This window comes from Melopsittacus undulatus, chromosome 3, assembly GCF_012275295.1.
Source record: "Melopsittacus undulatus isolate bMelUnd1 chromosome 3, bMelUnd1.mat.Z, whole genome shotgun sequence".
NCBI classification, from domain to species: Eukaryota; Metazoa; Chordata; class Aves; order Psittaciformes; family Psittaculidae; genus Melopsittacus; species Melopsittacus undulatus.
In genome coordinates this window covers 105,237,285-105,264,221 of record NC_047529.1, presented here as the reverse complement: position 1 = coordinate 105,264,221, position 26,937 = coordinate 105,237,285, and the positions used below count along the sequence as shown (strand labels likewise).

The 26,937-nt window shown below is 41.8% G+C and overlaps 1 protein-coding gene across 1 annotated transcript; it reads left to right on the top strand.

Annotated features, from left to right (window-relative positions):
* The first annotated feature begins 1,720 nt into the window (after window positions 1–1,720).
* SLC30A10 (solute carrier family 30 member 10) lies at window positions 1,721–7,565 on the top strand. The gene is made up of 4 exons (XM_031051572.2): window positions 1,721–2,219; window positions 2,634–2,717; window positions 6,117–6,353; window positions 7,099–7,565. Exons 1-4 carry the CDS (start codon window positions 1,721–1,723, stop codon window positions 7,563–7,565), a joined length of 1,287 nt encoding a protein of 428 aa, XP_030907432.2.
* The last annotated feature ends 19,372 nt before the right edge of the window (window positions 7,566–26,937 follow it).

The following is a 26,937-nucleotide window of genomic DNA, read 5'->3' as shown; positions in this document are numbered from 1 at the left end:
CAGATGTAATTATAGAGCTGAAACGTGTGTTGATGTAAGCTATGCTATGTGCTCCCACTGTTGTGTTTGTCTTTATGGTAAAGTTCTTTTCAATACATTAATTTTTACGCATTTGTTACGTTGAACATTGCAGGGTAATGCCATTGCTTGGGCCTTGAGTGTGTAAGGGATGTGCAAGAATCTCCAGTTAATTGTACCTGTTGTGTGTGTTAAGCCTTGCAGATACACAGGAGGTTATCCCTTGAGTCGCCGCTGAAGTCCACTCCAGAGGTTAAGATATATCCTGTGTCTGGTTGTGTACACAGAATTTAGGTGGCATTGAGAGGCCTTATTTAAAAGATGTATTCAGGCAAGGGCTCAAACTCCATTAACAGCAGTAACAATGCAATTGCTTCAGAATCAGAATGAAGCAGGAACTCCCAAAGCCTTTAATGAATCTCTGGTTGTAAAGAACACCACCTTCGGTGGGAGGAACATGATAGCGTTCCCTGGCCGTGCTGGTTTATTGTCTGATAGTGATCTATGCTTTGTCAAGTATGGTGAAATGGTTGATGTGGCACTTCAGTGTAAATTGTAGTTGTTGAAGCAGTAGCTCCAGCCTCTTGCATAACTGAAATACGACAGGATAGTCTTGCAGGATACAACTTTAAGGACATTATTTCCTCTAGGTCTCATGTCTTTCATTTAAGCTTATTATTTTGGGGCTCAGTTCTGTTATTAAGAACCCACAGCTATGCAGCACCTCCTCTGATTATCCAGTTGCTCCCTTCATCTCACAGTGCTGTATCAGCAGTTGGATCTATCCTTCCACTTACAGGGGTGTCACTTTCCCAAGAACTGTCATAACAAAACTAATAATCTACAAATAGATGGCAGAGGTTTATTCACTTGTTATGCTTCTTATAGACTATGCTGTAGGTTAAATAAAGTGTGAAATTGTTTTTCTTGTAGGATGATGATAGATTCATGCCCACTAAAATACTATTATGATATACTTTTTTAGAGGCTAGTGGCAGGAAATCACCTTGTTCTGTAGATGGCACTCTGTGCTTTGATTTGACACTTAAGCAACCAATAAAGTGCTAAAGGAGTTTAATTGTTTGATCTGTCATAGAATCACAGTCTGGTTTGGGTTGGAAAGGATCTTAAAGCTCTTCCAGTTCCAACCCCTGGCATGGGCAGGGACACCTTCCACTAGAGCAGGTTGCTCCAAGCCTCTGTCTCCAACCTGGCCTTGAACACTGCCAGGCATGTGGCAGCCACAGCTTCTCTGAGCACCCTGTGCTATTACCTCAGCACCCTTAACCTTCACCTTTGGACACATCAGTGGGACCCGGCATCCTGTTTAGCCTTTCCCTTTGATCGGGATGTTTCTGGCCTTCCCGAGAGAGCTCTTCATCCTCCGGCACCTCCCCACGGCCTCTCTATTGCGGGTTTATCTCGGACCCGATGTATTTCGTGCCGCCGCGATCCCCGGTACCGCACAGCGCTCGGTACCTGCGGCTGTAGAGGGGAGGGGATGGGCGGGCGCCCATGCCCGTCCCCTCGGGGCTGGGCGGAGGGCGGGGCGTATCTCTGCGGACGGCGGCGTTAAGGGCTGGCGCGGCCGCACTTGTTGCGGGAGGGTGGCGGTTGCTGTGTTCGGCGGTGGGGCATGTCCCGGAGTTAGCGCGAAGAGGGGTGCTGACGGAGGGGGGGTGGCCCGGCTATAGGCCTGGCCATGGGGCGGTACTCGGGGAAGACGTGCCGCCTCATCTTCATGCTGGTGCTTACCACCGGCTTCTTCGTGGCCGAGCTGGTGTCGGGCTACCTGGGCAACTCCATCGCGCTGGTGTCCGACTCCTTCAACATGCTCTCGGACCTCATCTCCCTCTGCGTCGGGCTCTCCACGGGGCGCATCGCCCGCCGCAGCCGCCGCGGCCCCCGCGCCACTTACGGCTACAGCCGCGCTGAGGCGGTGGGAGCCCTCAGCAATGCCGTGTTCCTCACCGCTCTCTGCTTCACCATTTCCGTCGAGGCCATCCTGCGGCTGGCCCGGCCGGAGCCCATCGACGACGCGCAGCTGGTGCTCATCGTCGGCACCCTCGGCCTCGCCGTCAACCTGGTGGGGCTCCTCGTCTTCCAGGACTGGGGCTCCTGCTGTAACCGCCGCCCGCCAGCCCCGATGCCCGCTCCGGCCGTGCCCAGCAGTGCCTCAGCCGGGGAGGCCGTTGAAGCAGGTGCCTTTCGGCTGCAGCCTCGCCGTCCAGGCTTCCCCTTGTGCCCTACTTCCCACCCCTTCACATCCCTCCCGTGCCCTTTCTCCTGCCTGTTTTCCCTTGGGACCTGTTTGATTCATCCCTATCCCTTCCAGGCCCACCCATAGGCCTTGGGGAGGGTCACAAAGACACTCAGACGCGCTATCTGTCACTCACACCCCTGCTGCCTCTTTCACCTTGTACTTTACACCGGGCTGCTGGGGGGAAGGAGGTGGTGTTGCTCAGATTGCTGCGTGGAGAATGGTTGGCTTGTTTTGTTGTCTGTGTTTTTATTTCTCTTCTGGTCATTTTTGAAATAAGTTGGTTTTGAGAAGGTTGATGTTTTTTCTGTTTGTAGAACTTATACACAACACAGCGTTTCTTCTTTGAATGCAGGTGATTCACCCAATGACCAAAAAAGCCCTGAGGAGGGGTCTGAGAAGAAAAAAGAAAAGAAGTCTGAAGCCTTGAACATCAGAGGTACAGCACAGGAGTATACTGCTACTATTATCATTAACTTTAAAACACTTTCTGATTTCCATTTCAGGTTTCTGTTTACTTTTACCAAATAGATCAATAATAAATAGAGCAAAAGCCAGGGCTCTTCTGTGTATGTAGACCTAGTTATCTTTAGCAGAAGGGTTTTGGTTGTCTGAAGTAGCATAGATGGTAACAAAATAGTGTGGTGCTGATTTGGTTGTGAGTGTGCTCACGTCTTGATTTTCATTATTTGGAAGAGTGCAGCTGAATGTCTTGGAAAGGAGGCAAAGCCTATTGCCCTAAACTCAAGTCATTATTGGCTTTATAGGAAGGTGAGCTAGGTAGCTGTGAGGTGCTTTGCTGGCTGTCACTACTGTAGCAGTTGAGCAGTTTTCAGCTTTCAAATGCTTTAGGGCAGGAAACGGAACTTTAAATACCAAGGTTTTGTTGTCAGCACAGGGAAAAAGGTGCTGGAAGTGGTGCTCCAGCACAGTATTTTTGTGGGTCCTTGAACTGTGAACTTGTCCCTGAAGAGCCTGTGATAGGATTGACCCTTCTTACTTTGTAATTTGACAAGTCTCTGGGTATCTGGAGCGAACTGGTGTAGCTGCTTCTAGGGAGAAATTAACTGTCTCTCTCCCTCCCTGTATAGGCACTTAAAATGTATACACATTTAAATACCTACTCTAAGCTCAGTCAAAAGCAGATATCTTTGACTGTGTTACACATGGAGTTTGTCTCCAAGGAAAGGGCTGTTGGAATGCTTAAGCAGAATGGATAGTTTCAGGCTGCTGAGGTTGCTTATCAGCATCTGATATTCCTTCAAAATCCTGTAAGTTGGCATCATGTGAATTCAGCTTAAGACATCAATATGGCAGCCAGGCACTTGTTGTTTGGTTGGGCTTTCATAGAATAGAATAGAATGGAATAGAATAGGATTTTCTGTGTGTCTGTCCACCTGTCTTTCAAGGAAGACCCTTTGGAAATCAAACCATGTGCTACAGCCACAGCACTTTCCTGAATGTCTAGAGACTGGTGTCACTGGATATTATGGCATTATAGCGGTAAGAGTATTGGAGCAGGTAAACCAAACTGTCACTTTCAGGTATGGAGAAGGAAAGAATAAGAAACCAGTGGGTGTATTTTAGAGAAGGTCTTACTTGCCTGAATGACAGTGCTTGGCATACAGATGCTGGAAACTTTGAAAGATGTCTGAAGGATAAAGAGTTTTGTGTCAGTTATTTTAAGATACCTGTCATCTTTGGTTTTTGGAAAGAGATTTTTCTCTCCAAGTGCTACTTCAGTGTGTCATCTTTGCAAAGTCTTTGTATTGTCCTTACAAATGTTCCTTGCTACAGAAATTCAAAATCTAGGTTTTTTTTTTGCCTTTGAGATTCATTGCATAGCCATGATCACTTGGCAAAATTCCTGCGTATTACAGAATCTGAGCCTCCCTGAAAAACATGGCTGGAGAAAATGGATTTTAAAAGTGGTAGGAACAGGGATCCATACATTCTGCCCAACAGTACTAATTACTGTAGTATAAAATTATTTCTTTTATTTCCTGAGCATATGCATATAGTTCTGACTTTCTAACACAAGCTGTTGGAAACTATGCGTTACTATCATCCTACCAGACTGGCTTTATTAAATAAGGCATGATTTTCAGTTCTATCCAATAACCAGAGCTTTAGGGGATCAGTAGGGAAATAATTTCTGTCTAGGCCCTCATTATATGATATGGAACTAAGATGTACATATTAACTATGTGAGTAATGTAAAATAATAATTCTCCAAATTCTGTGTTCTCAATTCATAATTTGTCAAAATTCTGACACATTTTACTTTATTCTTCATTCAAAAGAAGACTTCCTGAAGCGTTTTCCTGTTCTCTTTAAGCTGTGCTCTCCAGTTCGTTTCCTTGGCAATTGCATCCTGCCTGTCCCTTTTGTTCGTGCAATAGCTGATAGCCTGTGCTGAATCAGGATTATTTGTAAATAAAAAGGGAACACTGCAACACTGTTAGGAGGAGTAAAGCTTTGTGGGAGTCTGCCAGAAAGGGCAGAACATGCCTGACTCCAGCAGAAAGAGCTGGACTCACTGGAAGCTTGTACTTTTCTTATCTGACCTAAGTGATTCAGAGGAGCTCCAGGGTTATTGCCTTTATTTATCACACAGAAGATGAGTGTTCATGCACAGAGCTGGCAAGAAGTGACAGCACAGGCAAAGCTTGGTTTAATTCAGTGACTAGCACCACCAAACAGCCAAAACCACTGTGTTGTTAATGAGTTTGGGAGGGAGCCTTTTGCAGATTCTCCAGCCCAGAGGAAGTGATTCCAATAGACTGAAGCTCTTGAAAGTGCTTGGCATAAGGATGTTGACAGGAGATAGTCCATTGCATTCTCTCACAGGCTTACAGTAAGAAGTATTGGCAAAGAAATGAACTTAATATGCTGAGAGTTATTATGAATTAGGCATGGGTTGAATGAACCTGAGTCTAAATAGTAAAGACTGACAGAACTAGAAAGCATTTGAGAGAAAAGAATGTAGAGCAGTAAAAAGAAAAAAGTTCTTGGGTTATTGTGACTTTATAGCAGGAAGACTACTTCAGTCTTTGTAATTGAAAGGGCAGCTAAAAATGTGTTATTACAGGAGCCTGTTCTGTGTCTTTACCTTTAGTGCAAAAACATATTTATAGATGTAAAGAGTAGTACCCAGCATTCCTCTCAATTTAGAATAGTCCAGGCACATATTAAAATATGTTGTCCATGTGACTGACTGTCAAACCTTATTCCGATTTCTTGGGGGGCTTTGAGGGCTAATAGTGTTGGTGGGACAGGGTTTAGTATGCCTAGTAATCAAGCTTGATCTCAAAATCAGCATTTGAGGGCATTTGAAGACATAGGAGTGAGCTGTTTTCACACAGGTAACTTTTGAAGTCTTAGTAGTGTCATAGAAGCTGATGGAGGAGAATAACTATTACTGGGAGTGGTCTATGGCTCTCTTAGCTTCCAGGATAGAATGGATATATTTAGTCATCAATTTTTAATAGAGGAATGAGATTTAATGTGCCAGGATCTTTTAATAATCTGCAGGCGTTTAAGCCAACACTTTCTACGTTGCCATGGCACTGCAGTTGGACCGCAGTGCTAGCATACCCTACATGTTTAATAATGCATCCCACTTAAGCAGCTGGGGTTCAGTCAGTATTTCCCTTGCTGTTTTGTCCTGAAAGCTGTCACTGAAAGTATCAGTTAAGATATTAATGCCTGGAAAATTGCTTTTCTTACATGTCAAGTGAAACAGACTTGAAAAAAGCAGCATTCCTGTACTTCACACCCCCCCCCCCGAAAAAAACTCCCTCACCCCCACTAATGGAAGTTGTACCATTTGTTTCAGGTGTTCTTTTGCATGTTATGGGAGATGCGCTTGGATCTGTGGTTGTGGTAGTTGCTGCTACAATCTTCCATGTACTTCCTCTGGGGGATGCTCCGTGTAACTGGCAGTGCTACATTGATCCAAGCCTCACAATAATTATGGTGCTCATCATCTTGTCTTCTGCATTCCCACTTATCAAGGAGACCTCAACTATTTTGTTGCAGATGGTTCCCAAAGGTGTTAATATGCAACTACTGAGTAAGTCAAATTTGTTGCTATTAATTCTAATGATATATTTCAATGCATAGGTTATTTCTGGAATTACATGTTTGGATTATTTACTCATAACAGCTCTAAATTCTCAAGAACAGTGAGAAATAAGTCACATGTCTGTGTCCTAGCAACATGACTCAAATCTCTCTGGATTAGTTAAAGCATGCATTTTGAGAATGTGGTACTCTAACAGTACATCAAAAGTACCAGGTCTTGAGCTGTTAATGCTTTGTGTGGGGTGTTTGTGAAAGAAATAACATTGAATTGCAGTATCTCCCAACCCTTCTTCTGAGAGGCTTCCAAAATAGCTTGGAAATTTCCATTAAGGCTGGTTAATTCTGTAGCTCTCTGGCATATTTCTCACTAGTTAATTTGTGGGGTAGCACTGGTTATTGCTGTAATTCCACCATGCTCAGGGCTAAGGAAACCAGAAGATGTGGGATCCTGGTCAAAGAAGTGGTGCTCTACCATTGCTTCAGTGTAAATTGCCATAAAGGAGTCTGAGGGATGAGTGAACCCAGAAGGAAGGGTGACTTGCTTGTGTGGCCATCTGGAGGGTGAACTGAAGGCAGCTGGGAGTAGCTATATTTTACTAAGCATAAAATAAGTGTAAGTGCACAGAATAACAGTAAGTGTGCTTTTGTCTGCTTTCCAATAGGTCTCTTAATGAGAAATCGAGTAATTACCCAGTACAGCAAAGCCTGTAATATCTCTCTCTTACATTTTCTAGCTGATGAACTAGCTCGTGTACCAGGGGTGAGCAGCCTTCATGAGGTGCATGTCTGGGAGCTTGCAGGTGGGAAGAATATTGCTACTCTTCACATCAAGTGCCAAACCCCTACTGATTACCAAGATGCTGCTTATAAAATACGGAAGATTTTCCATGATGCAGGGATCCATTCTGTGACCATCCAGCCCGAGTACACTGACCACAAGAATGCCCAGATACTGTGCAGCTCGCCCTGCATCTCAAAAGCTTGTGACTCTCAGCTGTGCTGCAGTCAGCGGGAACCTCATCTGGCTAAAACTAATGGCTGTACTGAGAAAAATGATAGTTGCCTTTCTGCAGTGCATAAAGACAATGGTTCCAGGAAAAACGATGTTGAAATCCCTATTGAGTATCCACTGGCAGAGGATAGCATTAAAAATGTGAAAAATTTTGATGGCAAATCCATGTTGAGCAGTACACGGCTTTAGGCAATTCCCCTCTACTCTGCACCATGTTCTCACAGAACAAAGGTGTCCTGGCTGGGAAGGGGGTTGTAGCTGAAGCTGATGTGGCAAAAGTTTTCTCTGCTTTAGCTGTAAACCAAAATACACCTAAATAAGGATTCATATTTCCATGAAGTGTGTTCTGATGCAGCCTAACACAGTTCCTTCCCAAACCATGTGTGAGTCTCTGTTGTTAGACTGAATGGGGTGTTTTGCTGTCTGCACTGATGCTCGCAGTTAATGGCCAGTGGCACTGGGAATGAAAATCTGGCCTTTTCTGCTGAAGTGAGCCATTTGTTGAAAGCCCTGTGGCCAGTTAATAATTCTACTGGGCTGAAGTACTGTATATTTATAAAGAACTTCAGTAGAAATTCTTTACTGCTCCTGAAACCCCATTTTTGCATAGACAGTTCATGTTTAACATAATGCTTGTGCTTCTGGCCAGTGGAGTTTGTGAATGAAATTATAGAGTCTAAGGAATATGGGAAATACTTGGGAGTTTTGACTTGCATTGTTTTCATGACTGATTCCTGTATTTAAGGAATGTATTTAAGAACAGAAGCTGGTCTTGCTTCTCTACTACTGAAGTCCTAGCCTAATCACAGATAAGAGTGCTTAAGAATAGACTTCTTGTCATGAAAGCAAAGAAATACTTTTAGTATCAATTCTAGCAAATAGAAACACAGGCAGTCATCCAGTTAACTTTTATCTTGTTCACTGCCGTGACTGCAACTCGGTGTTTCTTTTTTCCTCTTGACAACAGAAGGTATCAGATCCACAGTCTTAATTCACCATTTTACAGGATGGTTGCAGCACCTTTAACAATGAGTGTCTGTCATTACTCATGCTGAATAAATAAGCTAATGTGTTTATTGTGAACAGTTAAAATTCTACAGTTTTACTAGTAAGATATAATTTAATATTGCATTAATTAAGAAAGTCCCTTTAAAATTTTATATGCAGTATTATCAGAGGTAACTATGCACATCATATCCAGAAGCTTTCAAATACATTTTGCTGTCGAAAGCAGCCTTTCAATGGTATGTGTGGCCTGGGCAGGCTATTTTATTCATTTATTCAGGAGAACACCTTTATAAATTAAAAGGATCTTTACTTCAGTGACACCTTAACAGAAAGGGCAAATTGATTTCCTGCCTGGGCTGGGAAAACACCAGCATCACCTTGTAAGGCTGTCTTGAAAGCAGCTAATTTCTTATTAATAAGGATGATTACATTAAGTCAATGACTATTACAGCACACAGCAGGATATTTTGCTGCTTACAAGATGGTATTTACTGAACCAGTGATTCCAGTCTAAATAGCACATTTTGAGATTTGTAGTTGAACAGATTCTTGGATGAATTAATATATTTTATAGCTTTCCATTGTAAGTTTTTATAATAAACCAAATTATGTGTTAATATAATTAAAAACTTGATCCTCTAGTCTGATTCTGTTAGCAGGAGAGGTGAAAGCAGCAGGATCTTGCTTGGCAGTTATTGCACAAATTAATGTAAATCAGGAAACATTTAAAGAATTGCTGTATCTTCTAAAAGTGTGTGGCATAAAGTAAGACAGTTTTGTCCTTAATGTCCTTATTTTCATCTATGATGATGTTATTTACAACTAAACCTCAACATTTAAACAAATATATTTACAGGGGTTATAAAAGGCTCCCAAAATACCAACAAAGTCATGGGGAGAGCTTGCTTCCCAGATACCCTCTGAAAACAAGCACCCTTTCATAATTATGCATTTGTGTCTTTAATCAGGTAATTTTTATATGTATATATTATTAAATGGTTGAAGATGGAATGGCAGTGTTGTTTATTCTGGGATTAGGGAAAACAAGTATATGATATTGGGGCATTTGACAAAATGGACCATCTCTTTCTTTGTCCTGCCAGTGTTTATTAAAACTGTGTTTATCTATTTTTGTAAGCTTTTAAAAGTGTTGTAACCCAAAAATACAATGAAAGAACATTCTTAGACATTTTTTCTTGTCTGGATGAATGTACTGTAATTGTTGCCTGTGAATAAATAGGAAAATACCAGGGATTATAGAAATCTTCAGGTCTGGAAAATGAGCAGGTTTAATGTTTCCATTATTGCTTAAGCAAGCAAGACCAACAGAGCTATGTTATTGAAGAGATGAGCCATGTTTTCTCTGTGTAGGGACTTTAAGCGTATTCAGCTAAGTTTTCTGGTATCCTTTCTTTTAGTCCCACAATAAAATATCTTTCTCCATTGTTTGAAGCGTGCCACACCTTGACGGTACTGGGTAGCCCCTCTCTACATCTGTAGAAGACTTCATTCCAACCAGTGTGTATTTTGTACTGGCTTATTTCCCTTCAGTTCTTGGCATGTTTCTTCTAATTCACTTGAAGTAGGCTTACCTCATTTCAAAACATAATATATTTCAAGTATATGCCTTTACTGTAGGTCTTGTTCTAGATTCAGTTTTGTAGTATACTGCACTGTCATGAAATCTCTTGTCTGGCCTCTTTAGCTTAATTTCTACCTCTCCCAATTCAGTAATGTAAAATTTCTGATGATTGCAGGTTGATTGTACTACTCTGTCCTCTCCCTTAGAATTGCATCATTATGGCATTCAGGTTCTGTGGCCTGTCACTATTTATAGCAAAAGAAATCTGTTTGTTTAAAATACAGGTGACTTTCAACTGGTTATCCAGCTTGTCTGTCCCTCTGATCCATAGCCAGGCATAAACATCACCTACTTGTATGACAGTGAAACATTTGCGAGCCTTACCAGGTAGTTTTGGAGCAGAAGTGAAACCTGGAAAGAATTAACATGATATTGAATGCAAAAGCACTTTATGTAAAGACCTACAATTGATGAAGGCCAGTAAAATGAATCAATTTTTTGTTACCTTTTCATCTGTACCGTATGTGCCAATTTGAGTGTTCATGTTTCCTACGGTCAGTCTCAAAATGCAAGCCTTGACTTAGTATCAGTTATTTTTCTTTACACGGAAGAGCAATTTTCAGGAGCATTGCCTTTATTTTACAGGTTTTCAGTTGAAAACTTGTGTTCTTTGTGTTATTTTACAGCTGTGTTTTTTTCCTTTTAATGTTTTTCCTATTCTTTGTCTCTTCAAGAAAAGCAGGATGGTTTTGGTGGCCTTCTGAGCAGGGTGATGTACCCATAGTACAGTTTAGAAATACCTCTTTTGTGCACTGGTTTAATTTTTGCACTCCATTTTATTCAAATTCACCCACTTTCTGGTTTTGCTGTGTGATACACTTTATCATTGCAAACCACTTTTTGACCTTGTTTAGTTCTTCCTAGTCTTTCCCCTTTCCCTACCTGATTATAACACTTACTGTTCTGAATTCTTCCTTTTATTCTGAACTTTGAGGGGAATATGCCAGCATCCAAGTTTTCCCTGAGATGAAGATCACCACCCAAAGTCTATGGATGTCTTGATGTGAGCTACTCCAAGGACTGTTCTATGTTCTGTGGTCTGTGTAGAAGTGTTGTCTAAGTAGTTATCCTGAGATGTAAATATATATATATTTATATATATGTATTCTTTATAAACAGTCCACATGAGCCAACTTTTAAAAGAAGGTTGGCTTCTAAACCTGAGAAAGTACAATGAAATCAATAGGGTTTGGTAGTCATTCATTAACACCTTAGGGGAAAGTGTGGGTCACTAAATGGAAAGCAGGTAAAAGGGATGTTTTTGAAAACATCATTCAAAACCTATGAAGATTTCTGTAAGTTCTACCACTTACACTGCTCTAAGTGAAAGCACTTTCTATGTTAAATACTTTATTTGAATAGTGATACCTTGATATGAGGATGTCACTGTGTAAGTTTGTTACATTTGTGGAGTTGTGTTGCTTAAAAGTTTCCTCCAGTTTTTCTGTTCATTATGTGATTTAAATAATGTGCCAAATTTAACTTCCATGATTGCTGAATCACTGAATTTTAAATCTCACTGTGGTTTTATTAACTATTAGTGAAAGATTACTTAAGGTCTTATGTACAGTTATATTTTTTTTCAAAATGAAATTTAAATGTCTTGTCAATAAAGTGTATTTTTTAATAAACCTGTTGTCCTGAGCTTGATGTGTGTCAGCAATAAGGAGCTTGTGTCAGTTTGGATAATCTGAAGACCTTTGTATGAGCAAAGTTTGTTCTTAACCTGTAGGTTTGCTAATGCTGCAACATTTGTAATGTGTTTGGAACAAAAGAGGGCAGACACTCAAAAGCTCTTCCCTCACAAGCAGCCTAGTGCTCCCTAACCTGGGAGTAAACTTAAGAGTCTATAACTCCAGGATACCAGGCAAGGATGCTGGTTGCAACTGACAGGAGAGCTCTGTGACTCTCACTTCTGGGTTTCATGACATGAGCATGCATGTTAGAAACGAGATGATGCTTAGCACTACAAGTTTAGGTGCTGGTTTTAGAGCAGCAGTCAACTTCAGCACACTGCCATGGCTTTCTAAGTAATGGTCCATAAGAAATGGTCCAGTAAATGCTCCAAAAGAAATTCAGTTCAGTTTTGGCCAATATGTTGCCTGTGGTCATGTGCTTGGCTCAGCTTGAAGCTGGTGGGTTGGGAGACAGAACTGAAGCATCTATAAGCAATTCCTGACAAATAAAACAATATGCATCCTCAAGGGAAACAAAAATTATTTAAGAACAGAAATGTTAAGGATTTAACCTAACTCTTACTGGTTGTACATGAAAATGATTGCAGAAATACTACCCACGCAATCCTGAGGTTGCTTTTCAGAGAGAGAAATCATGTTCTGATTGTTAAATGTTGAAACCCATCATTTTAGGACAAGAAGAAGGGCTGATTGATTTGGAGCATGCAGTTTTAATCCTGACATTTAATGAACAGCTTCCTCACTGCATAGGCACGGCACTGCACAAGGCATTTGAAATTCAAGAACTTCTTCTCTACACAGAGGCCCTTATTTTATACCTGGGTCCTTCTGAAGCAGTAGGTACTTTCCACGTTAGAGGGCTGCTACTGCTCTGACACTTACCTACGCTCCAAGAAGCCACAGAACTAAGATGATTTTGGGCTGGATGTCATAGGTTGCATTTTCAGAAACAGCTTCTAAAAAAAACCCATGTGGATTCTTATATGTCCAATGTTTATGTATTCAAAATACATAAGGCCAAGTTGAAGGTGGATTGGAGCAACCTGGTTTAGCGAAAGGTGTCCCTGCCTGTGGCAGAGGGTTGGAACTAGATGATATTTAAGGTCCGTTCCAACCCAAGCCAGTCTGGGATTCTACACATTCACATTACAATATGTATTTGCAATTACAGTTTGTTGGGCTTTCAAATGTGTGGTTTGCAACCCACACCCTTCTGTAAGAGTATTTTAGGAGGCTGCTATGGATTCCTCACAGATGCATGTGCAATATCCATCTGCTGAGGGCAAGTACTTTCTGATATGGTGGATGACCTATTCGGATCAAAGCTGTAGTAAGAGGTGGGGAAATAACAATTTTCACAACTGGTGATGAAGGGTCAGTTAACCCCCCTGCCAGATTTAGAGTATAGTTGGGATGAAGTTAGCAAATCTTCCAGTTAGGCCAAGGTGAAGGTTCAGTAAACCTGAGAGTAGGAGAAGCTAATGAGTAATTCAATGGGGATGAGTAAGCCTCTGTCTTTTCAGGTACATAAGCTTGCCCTCTGATGCAAAGGTTGAATCCTAGCTGTATTTTACATGCAGAGAGTTACGTTTGCCATATAATTCTAGAGGGAAGGGCATAAGTGTAATGCTTACTGTCAAATCACCAGAGAAGTCACTTAGAGCAGCCCTGCAGGTTGATGACTGAACTTGGCTTTGCTAAAGTGACACTCATGAAAGAAGCACGTAACTTGGTCAATAGAGATAGCATGCATTTTAATAACTGTGAAGCATTATTGACTACCTCTATATTAGTAAATTAATTATACCTTGGAATATTCCTAGGCACAAGAGACTAGTCAGCACAGAAGAGCTTGCATCTATGCTAATAAAATACTGTCCACTTCAAAGAGGGTGGCCCCGTGCAGAGAGCCAACTGAGATTAGGTCCTTGACTGTGCCTGGGAAGGCCTGGAGAGAGGAGAAATTGCTATAGGCCATGAAATGCCTGAACAACTTGCTAATATGTAATCATGGCTCATCCCCAGTAGCTTTTTAATCTGCAAGTATTGATAAGGCCTCTGTGCTATTCTGCAAGGCAGATAAAAAAAGGAGATGAAGCTGGCAGTGGTTTCTTACTATTGGGGGTTGAAAGATCTCCACTTTATCCTTGTCTATGGTGTGCTGCATCATTATGCTGGGTGAGCTGGAAGGGGAGAGGCTGCCTGGGTCAGCAGTGCAGTCAGCAGATAATGCTATCATCACAGCTTGTCTGCATGGCTCAGGACACAAAAAGCGTAAGGCAAGTGGCACAGATGATACGGAGTTGCACTTCACTTTACCTCCTTCCTGCCCTGGTGCATCTATTTATTTATTTATTTTCAACATTTGTCCCTGTTTACTAAAGTTCTCTGTTTAACCACCTATTGCTGGGGTGTATCCTCACCTTGTGTTAAGGAGATTGAGACAAGACTATGGCAAGAGGCTTCAGGGTGAAAACAATATACAAGTCATTGAAATGGCACAGCAGGCCCACAGCCTAAGATACAGAAAGCTTTGTAGGTGAAGGATTGCATAGTTCAAGAGGTAGAAAACAACTCTGTTTTCAATGTACCTTAAAAATCAATCGTGTAAAAAGCATCTGATGTGGACCTTGAGTGACAGGGTCTGGTGTGAGGTGTCTCTGCCTGTGGCAGGGGGTTGGAACTGGATGATCTTAAGGTCCTTTCCAACCCAAATCATTCTATGATTCTATAAGCTGATCCCCCGAGTTTTAAACCAGGAAGTACAACAGGTGATGGAAATTCAGCACAATGAATGCCATGTCTGGTAGAACAGCACTTGCTTTAATTAGCTATTTCTTTTTGAAATCGCTGTATGAAGCAGTTATGGCAGCTTTTCTGCATAGCCCAGCTTCCTTTGCCCAAATTGTTCACAGAAAGTGGAGCATGCTTCAAACATCTGCACCCAAATGATTCTGAGGACATCACCATGTGGGGAGCATGCTTCTACTTGTGAACATCTTTGTTGTGTAATTTCTAAGAGTGTTTGGGGTTCATCCTCAAATTGTCTGGGTGTAACTTGATAAGTCATGACAGAGGAGGATAATCAGGGTCCCCAAAATAATTATGAGCCTTTGCAAAGTGCCAAGAGGAGCTGCTCCCCCACAGCTGGAGGAGGAAGAGGGTCCTGCTTCTCCCCCAGAGTGGGCATGGAGCGGACCCATGCCTGTGCTGTGGCAAGGGAACATGGTGCATCCCCTGGGGCAAACAACTTCAGCTGCTGCTGGGGAAGGATTTGCCAAGGGTTTCAGGGAGGGAAGAGTAGGGAAACTGCTCAGTATCCTTGGTGGCCCTGAAACCCTGTTTTCTGAATACCATTTGTGCTTCCAAGCACTGCTTGAGGCCATTCAGAAGTGGGCAGTGGTGTATACGTCTTCTTTCTGCCTCCTACTCCTGGATACTTTGGTACATGAAGGAAGTTACTTGGAAAAATGTTGAGGCAAAGCCTAAATTCCCATTGTCTCCAGATGTGAGCTTTTCCCTTGTTTGCATTAACCCTGATTTGCTTTGGTGTATCAGAAATATGAAATCTGACCTTAACCAATCAGTTCTTACAGTCACAGTAAGTCCCTCTATCCCTCAAATTAACACTGGCTTTTCTTCTATGCTAATATGCTGGTGTTGCATATCTGTACTGAAAAGAAAAGGAAAAGCAAAGGTGGAGATATAGTTCTCCTAAGGGTCATGAAGTTAAATGAATTATGAAATGGATTATGCTTCCTCCTGGTTGCAAAGCAGGGTACTGCTCCTCCAAGGAGGAAACTATCATTTTGGGTTTGTGTTTGGGCTGGCATGAAGGCATCACTGTCTTTGCAGTTCTTTCTGCTTTGCTAGCCCAAGAAGGAAGGGATTTGGCTTCTGATGGAGGAACATCAAGCAAGCACAAGTGTGTTGGCTAGAAGGAAGCTCTGGCTATTTTCAACAGCTGAAAAATCTGTCCCTGTGCTCTGCTCTTCTCCACGTGGCAGGGAACTGGGCTGCTGGTACAGCAAGGAAGGTTACACAGTGCTTCAGCCATCACTTTAAGGGAATGAAAATGTATCTCTTTGGCTACAATAGGGATCTCCCAGGGCTTTGGAGCAGTAAGGCAATGACATTCCTGCTTGCTGTCTGTGACAGATGTATCTCTATCTATCTATCTATCTATCTATATATATTATTTCCGGCAGAAGTCAAAAGCTTCCGCTAATGATGCTTTATATGCAACCCCCGACTAACACTGATGTTATATTTCCTTCTGAAAGACAAATACTGTCTCTCTTAAGCACTCTGTGTCCTGGCCAAAGAATAATCATGTGAGGCAGCAGCAATGGGAGACCAAGGGGAACAAAGAGAAGCCTTGCTCACAGAGTTCTTTCAAAGTACTTGTTCACTTGGCGAAGGAAGTCGGCAGCTTGCCTGTGCCTGACTCCTTTTAATCCAGCATCTCATACAGCCCCGTGCCCACTGCTGCAGGGGTAAGGGTTACCTTCTTTGTATGGGACACACATACACACAAAGCAAAGAACAGTCTGGACAAATGTGGCCTCTGGACAACGAGCTGTAAGGAAGATAGGGATGGAGCATGTCTCATAGGAGGGAGGTTGTCTCCACAGCAAGAGCCAGCAGCAGTGGGACTGATGAAATGGAGGAATGCCTTTTATTTAAAACACAAACATGCATGCATGTGTTGTTTTGTTTCTTTTTTTGCATACACACACATGTGTATACACACGCATGATACTGACTATATATAACCATATTTATCAGCATTCAGCAAGTGAGAGTGTTTGCTTTAGTCACAGTGCCATACAAGTACAGCTTGCTGGGTATCCCCAATATCTTCTATCTGGTATAGCCTTCCTGCTTATCACTGTGAAATTGGACCAATTCAGTATGTCAGGATTGCAGAGTTGCCCTTTAAATAGTTGTGTGTCTGCCTGGAAGAAGCTGACAGACTCTAGCAGCAGTGTTTTGTGTGAATTTAGTGCATTTTCTATACTATGAATGAGCACTGCCATGTGGATCCCAGCTGTGTGAGGCAGCTTTCTGCTAGGTGCTGAAGTTGTGTAAAGGGCAGACACATTACAACAGGACTTTCCTTGTGAGGTTCACACTGATTTTCCCTCCAGTGGTTGATAGTAACCAAAAGTTAGCTAGACTTGCATAGAGAGAAAAGAAGAGGGCATGGATGGGTAAACACAGCCAGTCCCCAGGGGAAATCCTCCTGCTGCTTCATTTAGTGAGTAGCTGCTATTGCAGCATGTTTTTGGGCTGGTAACAACAGCCATAATCCAACCAGCCGTTATCGCCCTTCCTCAAGCATGTGGGGTCCTGCTCCACCCTGACTCTATCTGGGGGCTCCAAACTCGGGCCCCACTGATCCCTTTGACTATTTTCCTTCTGCTTGCTCTTCTTGGATGCTTTCTCCTTATCAACTGGTGTTTCCCTAATCTTTCTTCCTTGCCCATCCATCCAGGGCTGCAAATATCTCCCTCGCCATCATGCTTCTGGCCACCTTGTGCTTGCTGTGTTCCTGCTTGGAGTACTCTTTAGCTTAGTCCTGGAAAACATTGAAAGAGATGTGTTCCGAGGGGCCAGGTCTAGGGCTTGAAAGAGCAGCTGGCTTGAAAACTAACCTGCTTTTTACAGAACTGCTGCTCAGTCTCCTATCTAGATCTGGAGGTTGAAATACACTGCTGGCCAATTTTGTCTTTTTTGCTGAAAACTATCAAGAGATGTGTTAGAGGTTAGAAAGTCTGAAGATGAAACTCAGACCAGTTAACTGTGAATAAGTAGATGTGGTTTTTAATACTAGTACTACTAACAGCAACATGAAGAGAAAAGGGTGTTGTGACTAGTTTCAAACAATTTAGAGAAGGGGATCAATATAATGATTCCCTGCAATATTGCTACTTAAGAAAACATTTGCAAACCCTCAAAGCTTTTGTGGGAGATCACGTATATTCAGGGACAGGTATTTGGCTAGATCCTATACTACAGTGTCCTTCAGGACCACACGGTGACTTCAGAGACAAGCCTTCCTCCAACCGCTGAGTGCTGTCCCTTTGGCAAAGACCACAGATATTCTCAACACCATTCTTGAGGTCCTGCCCATCTGCAGCACTCACAAACCACCACTTTGTAAATGTGTTTTTTGTCTTATTTGAGACCAGGCTGGCTAGACTGCAACGAGAGGGGCTGTCACGACTGTGCTTAGCTCATTCCTTTCTGCTTTTGCCACCTTGATCTGCTGCCTCCCATCAGCAGCGCTCGCCTAAATCCAGAACATCCTTCCGATACATGATTTTTCTGAAGACATCAAAAGCATTGTAGAGAGCTTGCGGTAAATATAAAATCAAGACAGATGTGCCTGCATATGTCTCTTGTTCTCAACTTATTGTTTGGGGCAGGGAAGGAAAGAGGGTGTTTTGAGTTCAGTTACAATAGAGAATTATACGTGCTCTTTACTCAGCACTAAATGCTTTAGCATAAACCTCCTGACCCCTGAGGGAGCTACTGCTGTCATGATAACAAGCAAACATTACGAGTTAATGCCTACAATAACATTTCATATGGTAAAAGTTTTCCAGGGTTTACAACTTTGAACCTGTTATCCTATACCAGATTGATACAACTGTATTTACAAAAGTGATTACGAGGGCACTTCTCTTGAGACAGGCAAATTTGCTTGCATTAATGATTAAACAATTCTGACTGATTTGACTGCTGCTACACCTTTTTAGGGAAAAAGTCTATCGGATCATGAGCAAAGACTCCGGGCACTTAACCTTTTTGTCTGATTCATTGAAGATGAGGTTCTGCTGATGTGAAAGACTGGTGATTCTAACTTCACTGAGACCGTGGTATTGCAAGACCTATGACTGAACCTCATGAACCTCCACTGTGACGCTGCTGCTTGTTTTGCCTGGCTGAACCAATACATCTGTCCTTTCAAATCATTTTGTTTTTAACCTCTCCTCCTCTCTGGGCTTTCAATGATAAGACTATATTTGTACAGCTGAATTTTGTTTGTCCAGTAGAGCATTATAAAGAAATCCATTGAAGTCTTGTTTGACTATACACTGGGAAGTAAATGTTTAAAAATGTAAATCTATATAGAAATGTCCTGAAGTTTATTGCCCTTAATATTATTAATTGTTCCTTTATTAGTACAGTATCTAAGAATGGGCAAAAGTCCCTGTTTTGCCAGGTGCATTTGAAACATAAAATGAGTGGCACATCTGAACCTGAAGGGTTTAAAACATAAACCAAATTCTCAAACTTCCTGTCAATTTGGGTATTTTTTTCTTTATGTCAGTTTTCCTTTTAGTGGGGTTTGCTGTGAGTAGCCAGCTTACCTATGGTGAAAAAGGGGTGTCAAGATCATGGGTAACTTTTGCTTCTAGGTTGCTTTGTTTTGACTTCAGATTCAGTGATGTCAAGTCTGGTTATGAGTTAGTATATCAGGATTTATGCATGTAGATATATTTAGCCAGTGAACTCACTGATTTCAGTTGTTCAATAAATGGCATAGGCTTAGTAAAGAGGCTAAGAAGTTAATGAGTCCATTCTTCAGCTCTGACAGGAGTGCTCAGTCCAGTCCCGTTATCTTACATCAAGCTTCGTGCTTTACCTGTGGATTTAAACAGGAAGTTATTTGGTTGAAGGCCTGTGGCAGTGAAGGGACAATACCCTTCTGCAGATTTTGGGTTGCCAATATAACTCAATTAATGCTTTCAATAAATATTTCATAAATTCTATGTGAAAGGCAAACAGAAACAACCAGAAAACAACCTTTAATTTTACAGAAATCATGCTGTACTGAAGCTGTTTCTGTAGTATCAGGAATTTCATTATCTGCCTGAACCAGTTCCCTTTTTTCTTATCCACTTACCACATTATGCAGCCAGAAATCTGCTTTGCATGCTACACACAGAGCAACTGAAGCATTCATTTTAAACAATGTGGGTTTCTTAATGAGCTAGTAATGAGCTACTCAGCCTGCCGTTTGCAAGCACACACCTCTTCTTTTACACTGCCCAGGGACCTTCTGTGCCTGACTCTGGGTTTTGGATTGCACACTCAAGGCTGGGAATTGTAGTGCTGGAAGATTCTAATGGGCCTTGAGCTCTCCAGTCATATAATGTGTTTCAGAAGGACAGCAAAGAGCATCAACAAGACATACAACTATACCAAAGCTGTGGCAAATCTCCGATGACTAGTTTCTCTGCTTTAATGTCATTTGTTGAAGATGAGCCCATTGAAACAAGTGTCAGTTCAGTACTTATGTGTAGGAGTTATGCTAGAAGGCTGTTTTGTGAAGACTGCAGGGTTTCTGAACAATAAAACCTTTGCTACTCCTATTTTCAATACAAGAAGGACTAATACAGGGCATCCTGCTATTGGGTGGTGGCAAGGAGTCAGCAGGACTAATCTGGTGTGGGTCAACTTGACCAATACAAGGACAGACTATTCTCTGGAAAGCTATAATTCTTCACACCGAGAGGAATTTCAGAGAATGGCAAGAAAAAAGCAGACTGCTGGCATTTGACAGCTCCTGTTGGACATGATTTCCTGGTCAGAAGCTGCTTAGTACTGAGAGAACATAAACTTTATATGGTAATTCCCTGGCAGTCTTGTATGGTACTTAAAAGGCACAACCCTGAGGAGGAGCTGCCTTGTACTTGCTGTACAGTTTCAGTCAGATACTTGCATTTCAGAATGAAATAACCCAACAATGTAAATGGAATAATATTTCAGTTTTTATTCAGCAGAAAATATCTGAAGAGGTTATGATACTGCTGTTACCACATTAATGTCTTCGGTTACATATGCATCTGTCTGGGCCTGATACAAATGATACATGATACGACATATAGGATCTGATGTAGTTGTCCTTCTGCAGCTGATATAATAGATTCCCCCACATACCCAGGTACTCAAGCTTTCTTTATTACGCATCTTTTCAAGCTCTAACTGTTGGATGCCTGCCTTTCTCTGACACTTTTCTTCTTTTAACTTACCTTTAGTATGTGATTTCCTAAGGCATTTGCCTACAAAGAAGCAAACCAAAATCACAGTGCCGTCAGGGGTCTGGAGGTATATACGGAAGCACAGCAGAGAGGGGACTTCTGGATCAAGCAGAGACCCTGCATGTGTGCCAGCACTTCAGTAGAATGAAGATTTTTTTTGGTGCTGACTGACAGGCAATGAACATGTCTGTTAGACATACACTCTTGCCAACAAACTTATTTCTTTTTGTTTTTCTCTTTCTTTTCTTTCACATATCCACCATCAGGAGTTTTCATTCCTCTGGTTTATTTATGTTTGTTTGACCAGAAACTCTTGTACCCTCTGCCGTTGCCCCATCCCATTCCCAGTCACCTCCTCTCACCTTTTCTTTTCTGAGCTCACCTGGTCACTGTGTTCTGGGTGTTGGGTTTATAACCTTGACCGTTACAGCCTTAGTCAGTGTAAGCAGTATATATATGGTCTTTAGATTTACAAATAATCCCACAAAACCTGCTATAAATAAAATTCCTCAGAGAAAGGAAAGGTATCACTAAAATAGATAAATAAAGTGGGAAACCATACTAAATGGTGGGAACAATGAGTGCAGAATGAGCATTCTTCACCTTTAGACTGGAAGATCAGCATAATATCCAGAGCCATGATGTAAGAGCCTGGCTGCAGATATTGCTGTCTTTGCCTTGACGTAAGCCAGGGATGTAAGCCTGATAAAGATTGTATTGAGTTAAATCTTTCATTTGTACTAGCTTCAAATTGATATTGCAAATGCAAATAATTCTGGTTCCTGCTGGAATAACTCAGGGGAGAGTCTGTGTTGTGTTATCTTGGAATCTTAGTAAGAAGTCTAATCTACAGTGCAACAGGTTTAAAATTCTAGTTAGTTTACTAGGTGCACCATTATGGTCAGAGTTAAAGGCCCTGTTGACTTGTGTACTTTTGGTATCAACAGAGGATTGATTCTTGAGTCGCTAATAATTACTAATAATAGAAGACAGAAAGCAGCGGTCAAAGGTGAGATGAATCGTGCTGCCAGAGAAGCTGCATTTGCTACTGATCCATGTCTTCCTAAGACTTGTGGCTTTGCTCTTCCAGAAAAAAACAGTGATTCTCTGAAAAGCAGCTGTGAGAATGGCTTCAGGAAGTCTACATTTTTCAACTACCAATGTTTTGTGAACAGAACCATCCTGCTCTTGTTTAAAACTCCTCATTGCCAGTCCTAAATATGCCTGTGGTTCTATATCCTTATATACTAACCTCACACAGACTGAGACTTGTAATTCCCCCACAGTTGACTACTTCTCATCATTTTATTAAAGGTGATACAGGCCAAATTGTCTCCTCCATCACATTGCCACCTGCAGCACTTTAGCTACAGGTAAGCTCTCTCAGCAAAGGCAACCTCAGGTCTTTGCTAACATTAGTTGAAGTCAAAGTCTGTTGAACATTCAAGTGCACTCAAGTTTTTATAGGAAGTCATACATCATGGTACCAGGGATCAGGAGCCAGATATATGTGGTTTTGGATGTGGGAAGAATCTCTTGCTGGACTCCTCATTCATCCTTTAGTTCAAGTTACTATTTGAGGCAGAAGATGCATTTCTTCAAAGCACAGGCAGGCCAACGTGTACTAAGACCCCTCCCAGAATAGCAGCCCTTATGTGTGCTCAGTATAAACAATACCAAAGTAACAAAGCCAAATGCTTCAATATGATGTTAAGTAAAAGCAGGTAAAACAGCAAAAGGGAGGAGATGTAGCATGCTGGTTGACTGTAAGCTGACTGGCACATTATCTCGTAGTGTTTCTCATACAAGGAAGTCATAATGAATAAATTAATGACTTTATACCCAACCTTCAGGGGAATTATGCAGCTTGAAGAAGTATGTAAAGGAAGATCTTTGCACAGCATGTATCTTACATTTGCATTCCCCCAAAATAAGCTTTTAAAACCTATTTAGTGAAATTTCTCCAGCAGAAAGAATATCCTTTGGGGTGGTTATTTGCAGTATTATGAACAATACCACATATTCATCTAGCAGGAAAAAGCATACAGGATTACTTAATAAAATATTTAATAAGCCGCTGTCATTATTATTCAGCAATACTGAAAAGAGGTGTTGTTACAATATTTCTTATTTGAAAGGAAAACAATGCTGCCATTATTTCAGATAAACACAACAAATTGCAGGTGTGAAAATCTAAAGAACTCGATCAGACAAAGTTATCTTTGTTAAATTTTGTCTCAGAGAGATAGCCCAAGGGATTATGTTTTCTCTGCTTCCTGAGACAGTTTTTTGTTCACATATCTGCCCATTTACCACTGAGCTCTGATGAGCTGTGGAGTTAAAAGCATTTTCTAGATGCATTTCTGCATTATGTCATTGAAGTCTGAGAGACATAAACCGTCCTAGGAAAGGCATTTTAAATTCAATTGCTGCAGACTAAAGATCCCTGTTGATGGATGCAGACTTTTTCTTTATAGTCTCTGTTTCCCTTATTCTAATTTCTGAGAAGACAGGAGGTTTTTATTCAGTCTCTACCTTGGAGTGCTAACAGTCTTCCTGAATTGTTTAGCAAAGGATTAAGCATATCTGGTGAGACATAGTTTGTGATGATGGAGGTGCAGGGAAGACTAGATTTTAAGAAGGAGCTTCCAGAGGAAGTTAGAGCTCTTCCACAGTGAAAGTGGTAAAATAATCCAAGTATAGGAGTAATTATTAGAAAGCAGGACAGAGTAGAAAAAAACCCAAATTCAAAGTTTGGGAACTATGTAAAGAAAGGTGTATAAGAAACATTAGTTAGAAGTATGAAACCTTAGCTCCAAAAACTTCTTCAAAATAGATTTTTTTGAACATTAATCTTCTTTTGGACTCTGCCTCTGAGATGGGAATAAATAAAAGGCCCAACACCATTATAAGTTTAAAACCAAACCAGAACAATCCACCACCCAAACCCAGTCCCTTCAACTAAAGGTTCCTGACAAAGTATTTTCTTACAGTCTACTGAAATTAATTTTTAACCATTTCTTCCCCAATGTGCGTGACAGCACATTGTAAACCAGAGACAGCATCTGTAAACCAGAGAGAAGCAGATTAGTTGTTATCACATTGCTACTGAGCATTAGCACAAAGGTGGCAATGCCTGTGATGCTGGCATCCACAAGCACTTTTAATGTTTGAGTAATTTTCAATAAAAGTGAGAGATACGGCAACCAAAGAGATACCTATGGTAATGAGCACAGCTTGAACCCAATAGCTCTCATAACTACAATAATTGGCAGGATTTTTTTTTTCCACTTTGTCCTTCTATTGGACTTCTCTGTTTTTACTTTATATGGTTGAAGTGTTGCTGGCCAGATGTTAGATAGGGCCTCTTTTCCCTCCAAGATAGGGGATGTTCTAGACACAAGTTATGTGCATCTTCTGATCTCTGGACAAGCCAACACTGCTGAGTCTTCCATGGAGAATGGGAGACAATAATTTAGCTCCCCTTTCTAACAGTGCAGGACACTTTCCCTACATTAAATATTCCTAACGTACTCTTAGGGCCAGTTTCAAGTGAAAGTGATTTCCCTTGCTGAAAGCATTCCTTGCTTGACTAGATAAATGCTGAGAAAGGATGGGGAAGTATTTTACCATGAGATATGGTATAGAGATCTGCAGTAAAGTCAACGTTGCAGAGTCATTAAGAAGAAAAGAAGTTACTGTTAGCTGTAAACCAGCAATAAAACAGAAGATGAATGAGCAAGAAATAGCAAAACACCATGACAAAGCCTCTGCCAGCACAGCAGTTTTCAGATCCAGATGATGCAGATCCTGCAGCCCATTTGCGCAAGTTATCGGAGCACTCTGGTGACAATGAGTTTGCCCCTCTGTTATCAGCCTAACCTACCAGCCACTGGGTTCACCTCATGGTTTGAGTTCACATATGAGGCGGCTAACAACCTTTAAGAATTTGCTCTTTGTATGTAAAGATGTATTGTATAACATGAACCCTCTTAATCTCTGGATGATATAAATGCTTTATGTCCTTGTCGCACATGTTGCTTTTGCAAACAAGGCCCATTCCAGGCTCACCTTGAGCTACCAGATCTATCAGCATCCACAGGCTCTTCATCTTCCAAAGACAGAGGTCAGCTCTGGGGCACTGGCAGCATTCACTCAGCCCATCCCTGCCCCACATCTGTGTGGCTCTTCAGTACCCTGAATGGGATCAACCTCTAACTGTGCAGACAAACATCAAGTCATTTGCTCAAGCATCAGTCTCAGTCCTCACAGCTGATCTAGTCACTTCATTTTACAGCTGCTTTCCACCAAAGCACAGTTCCTGAAAAATCAATAATGACAGTGAAGTTGTTAGTAGGTTTTTTTGGGGTGTCTGGCTTTCCACACATCTCAGATAAAACACATCCTTTGCGATGAGTTTTTATCTGCCCTTGATTTCATTTTTTGTATCCTCTTAATTGATATAATTTCTTCATTGATACAGTTTTTAAAAGTATTTGCTTGTTTTGAGGTGATTCATGCTGCTTCGCTAGCAGTTTGAAGTGTCACATGCATTGTATTGTGAGCATGGGAAGTGGTTCACAGGATGCGTAATACTTGCATAGGAGGAGCATTGCTGCTTGGTACCAGCAAGGGTGCATAATCACTGGGAATGGGGAAAAGATCCCTTTGCCTCCAGGATATGATTCTTCATCTTTTTCAGTTGTTTTGTCCACACCAGGGGTACTATAAGCCTCCTTTCTCCCAAAAGAAAGCTGATTTCATAGGCTTTCATCAGGAGGGTGGTTTAATAAATCTATGCAAGCCCTCAGCAAGTTTGCTGATAACACCAAGCTGTGTGGTTCTGTTGATGCACTGGAGGGAAGTAATTCCATTCAGAGGGACCTTGACACACTTGTGAGGTGGGCTGATGCCAACCTCATGAAGTTTAACCATGCCAAGTGCAAGGTCCTATACCTGGGCCAGAGCAATCCCAGGCACAGCTACAGGTTGGGCAGAGAAGAGATTCAGAGCAGCCCTTTGGTGAAGGACTTGGGGGTGTTGGTTAATGAGAAAATGAACATGAGCCAGCTTCAGTGTGTGCTTGCAGCCCAGAAAGCCAACCGTATCCTGGGCTACATCAAAAGGAGTGTGACCAGCAGGTCGAAGGAGGTGATCCTGCCCCTCTGCTCTGCTCTCGTGAGACCTCACTTAGAGTATTGTGTGCAGTTCTGGTGTCCTCACCATGAAAAGGACATAGAACTGTTGGAACAAGTCCAGAGGAGGCCACGAGGATGATCAGGGACTGGAGCACGTCCTGTGTGAAGACAGGTTGAGAAAGTTGTGGCTGTTCAGCCTGGAGAAGAGAAGGCTGCGTGGAGACCTCATAGCAGCCTTCCAGTATCTGAAGGGGGCCTACAGGGATGCTGGGGAGGGACTTTTTATCAGGGACTGTAGTGATAGGACAAGGGGCAATGGGTTGAAACTGAAACAGGGGAAATTTAGATTGGATATAAGGAAGAAATTCTTTACTGTTAAGGTGATGAGGCACTGGAATGGGTTGCCCAGGGAAGTTGTGAATGTTCCATTCCTGGCAGTGTTCAAGGCCAGGTTGGACAGAGCCTTGGGTGACATGGTTTAGTGTGAGATGTCCCTGCCCATGGCAGGGGAGTTGGAACTAGATGATCTTAAGGCCCTTTCCAACCCTAACTATTCTATGATTCTGTAAAACTTGCCATTAGTTTATGCCTGAAGGCATAAGCTTGGTTAGTTTGTACAAGCCAGCCTAGCTCAGATGGGAGATGGGTGCACTGCTTCCTGTCCCAGTTCCTGGTCCTGCTCTGGGCTTTCGTGGGCCTCTTGGTGTGAGCAGCATCCAATTTGAGAGCTTGTGAGATTCAGGTGTGATTCATTGCAAACTGGAGTAGACAAGGTCCTTAACCTCTGGAAAGCAGAACCTCTGTGCCTTTGTGGGATGGATACTTGGGCAACGAGACTAAGTTTTGTCTTTTGCACTTCTTGAAGGAGATTGGGAGTTTTACAAAATGAGAAACTACTGCCTGTCTAGTGAATCTTTGTTACTCCTTCAATCTTAACTAAATCCAATTTGTCAGAAAAGGTTTTTTTTAGTGGTATTTAGGCATATATATTTATATTCCACCTTCTTTTTATTTTCTCATTTA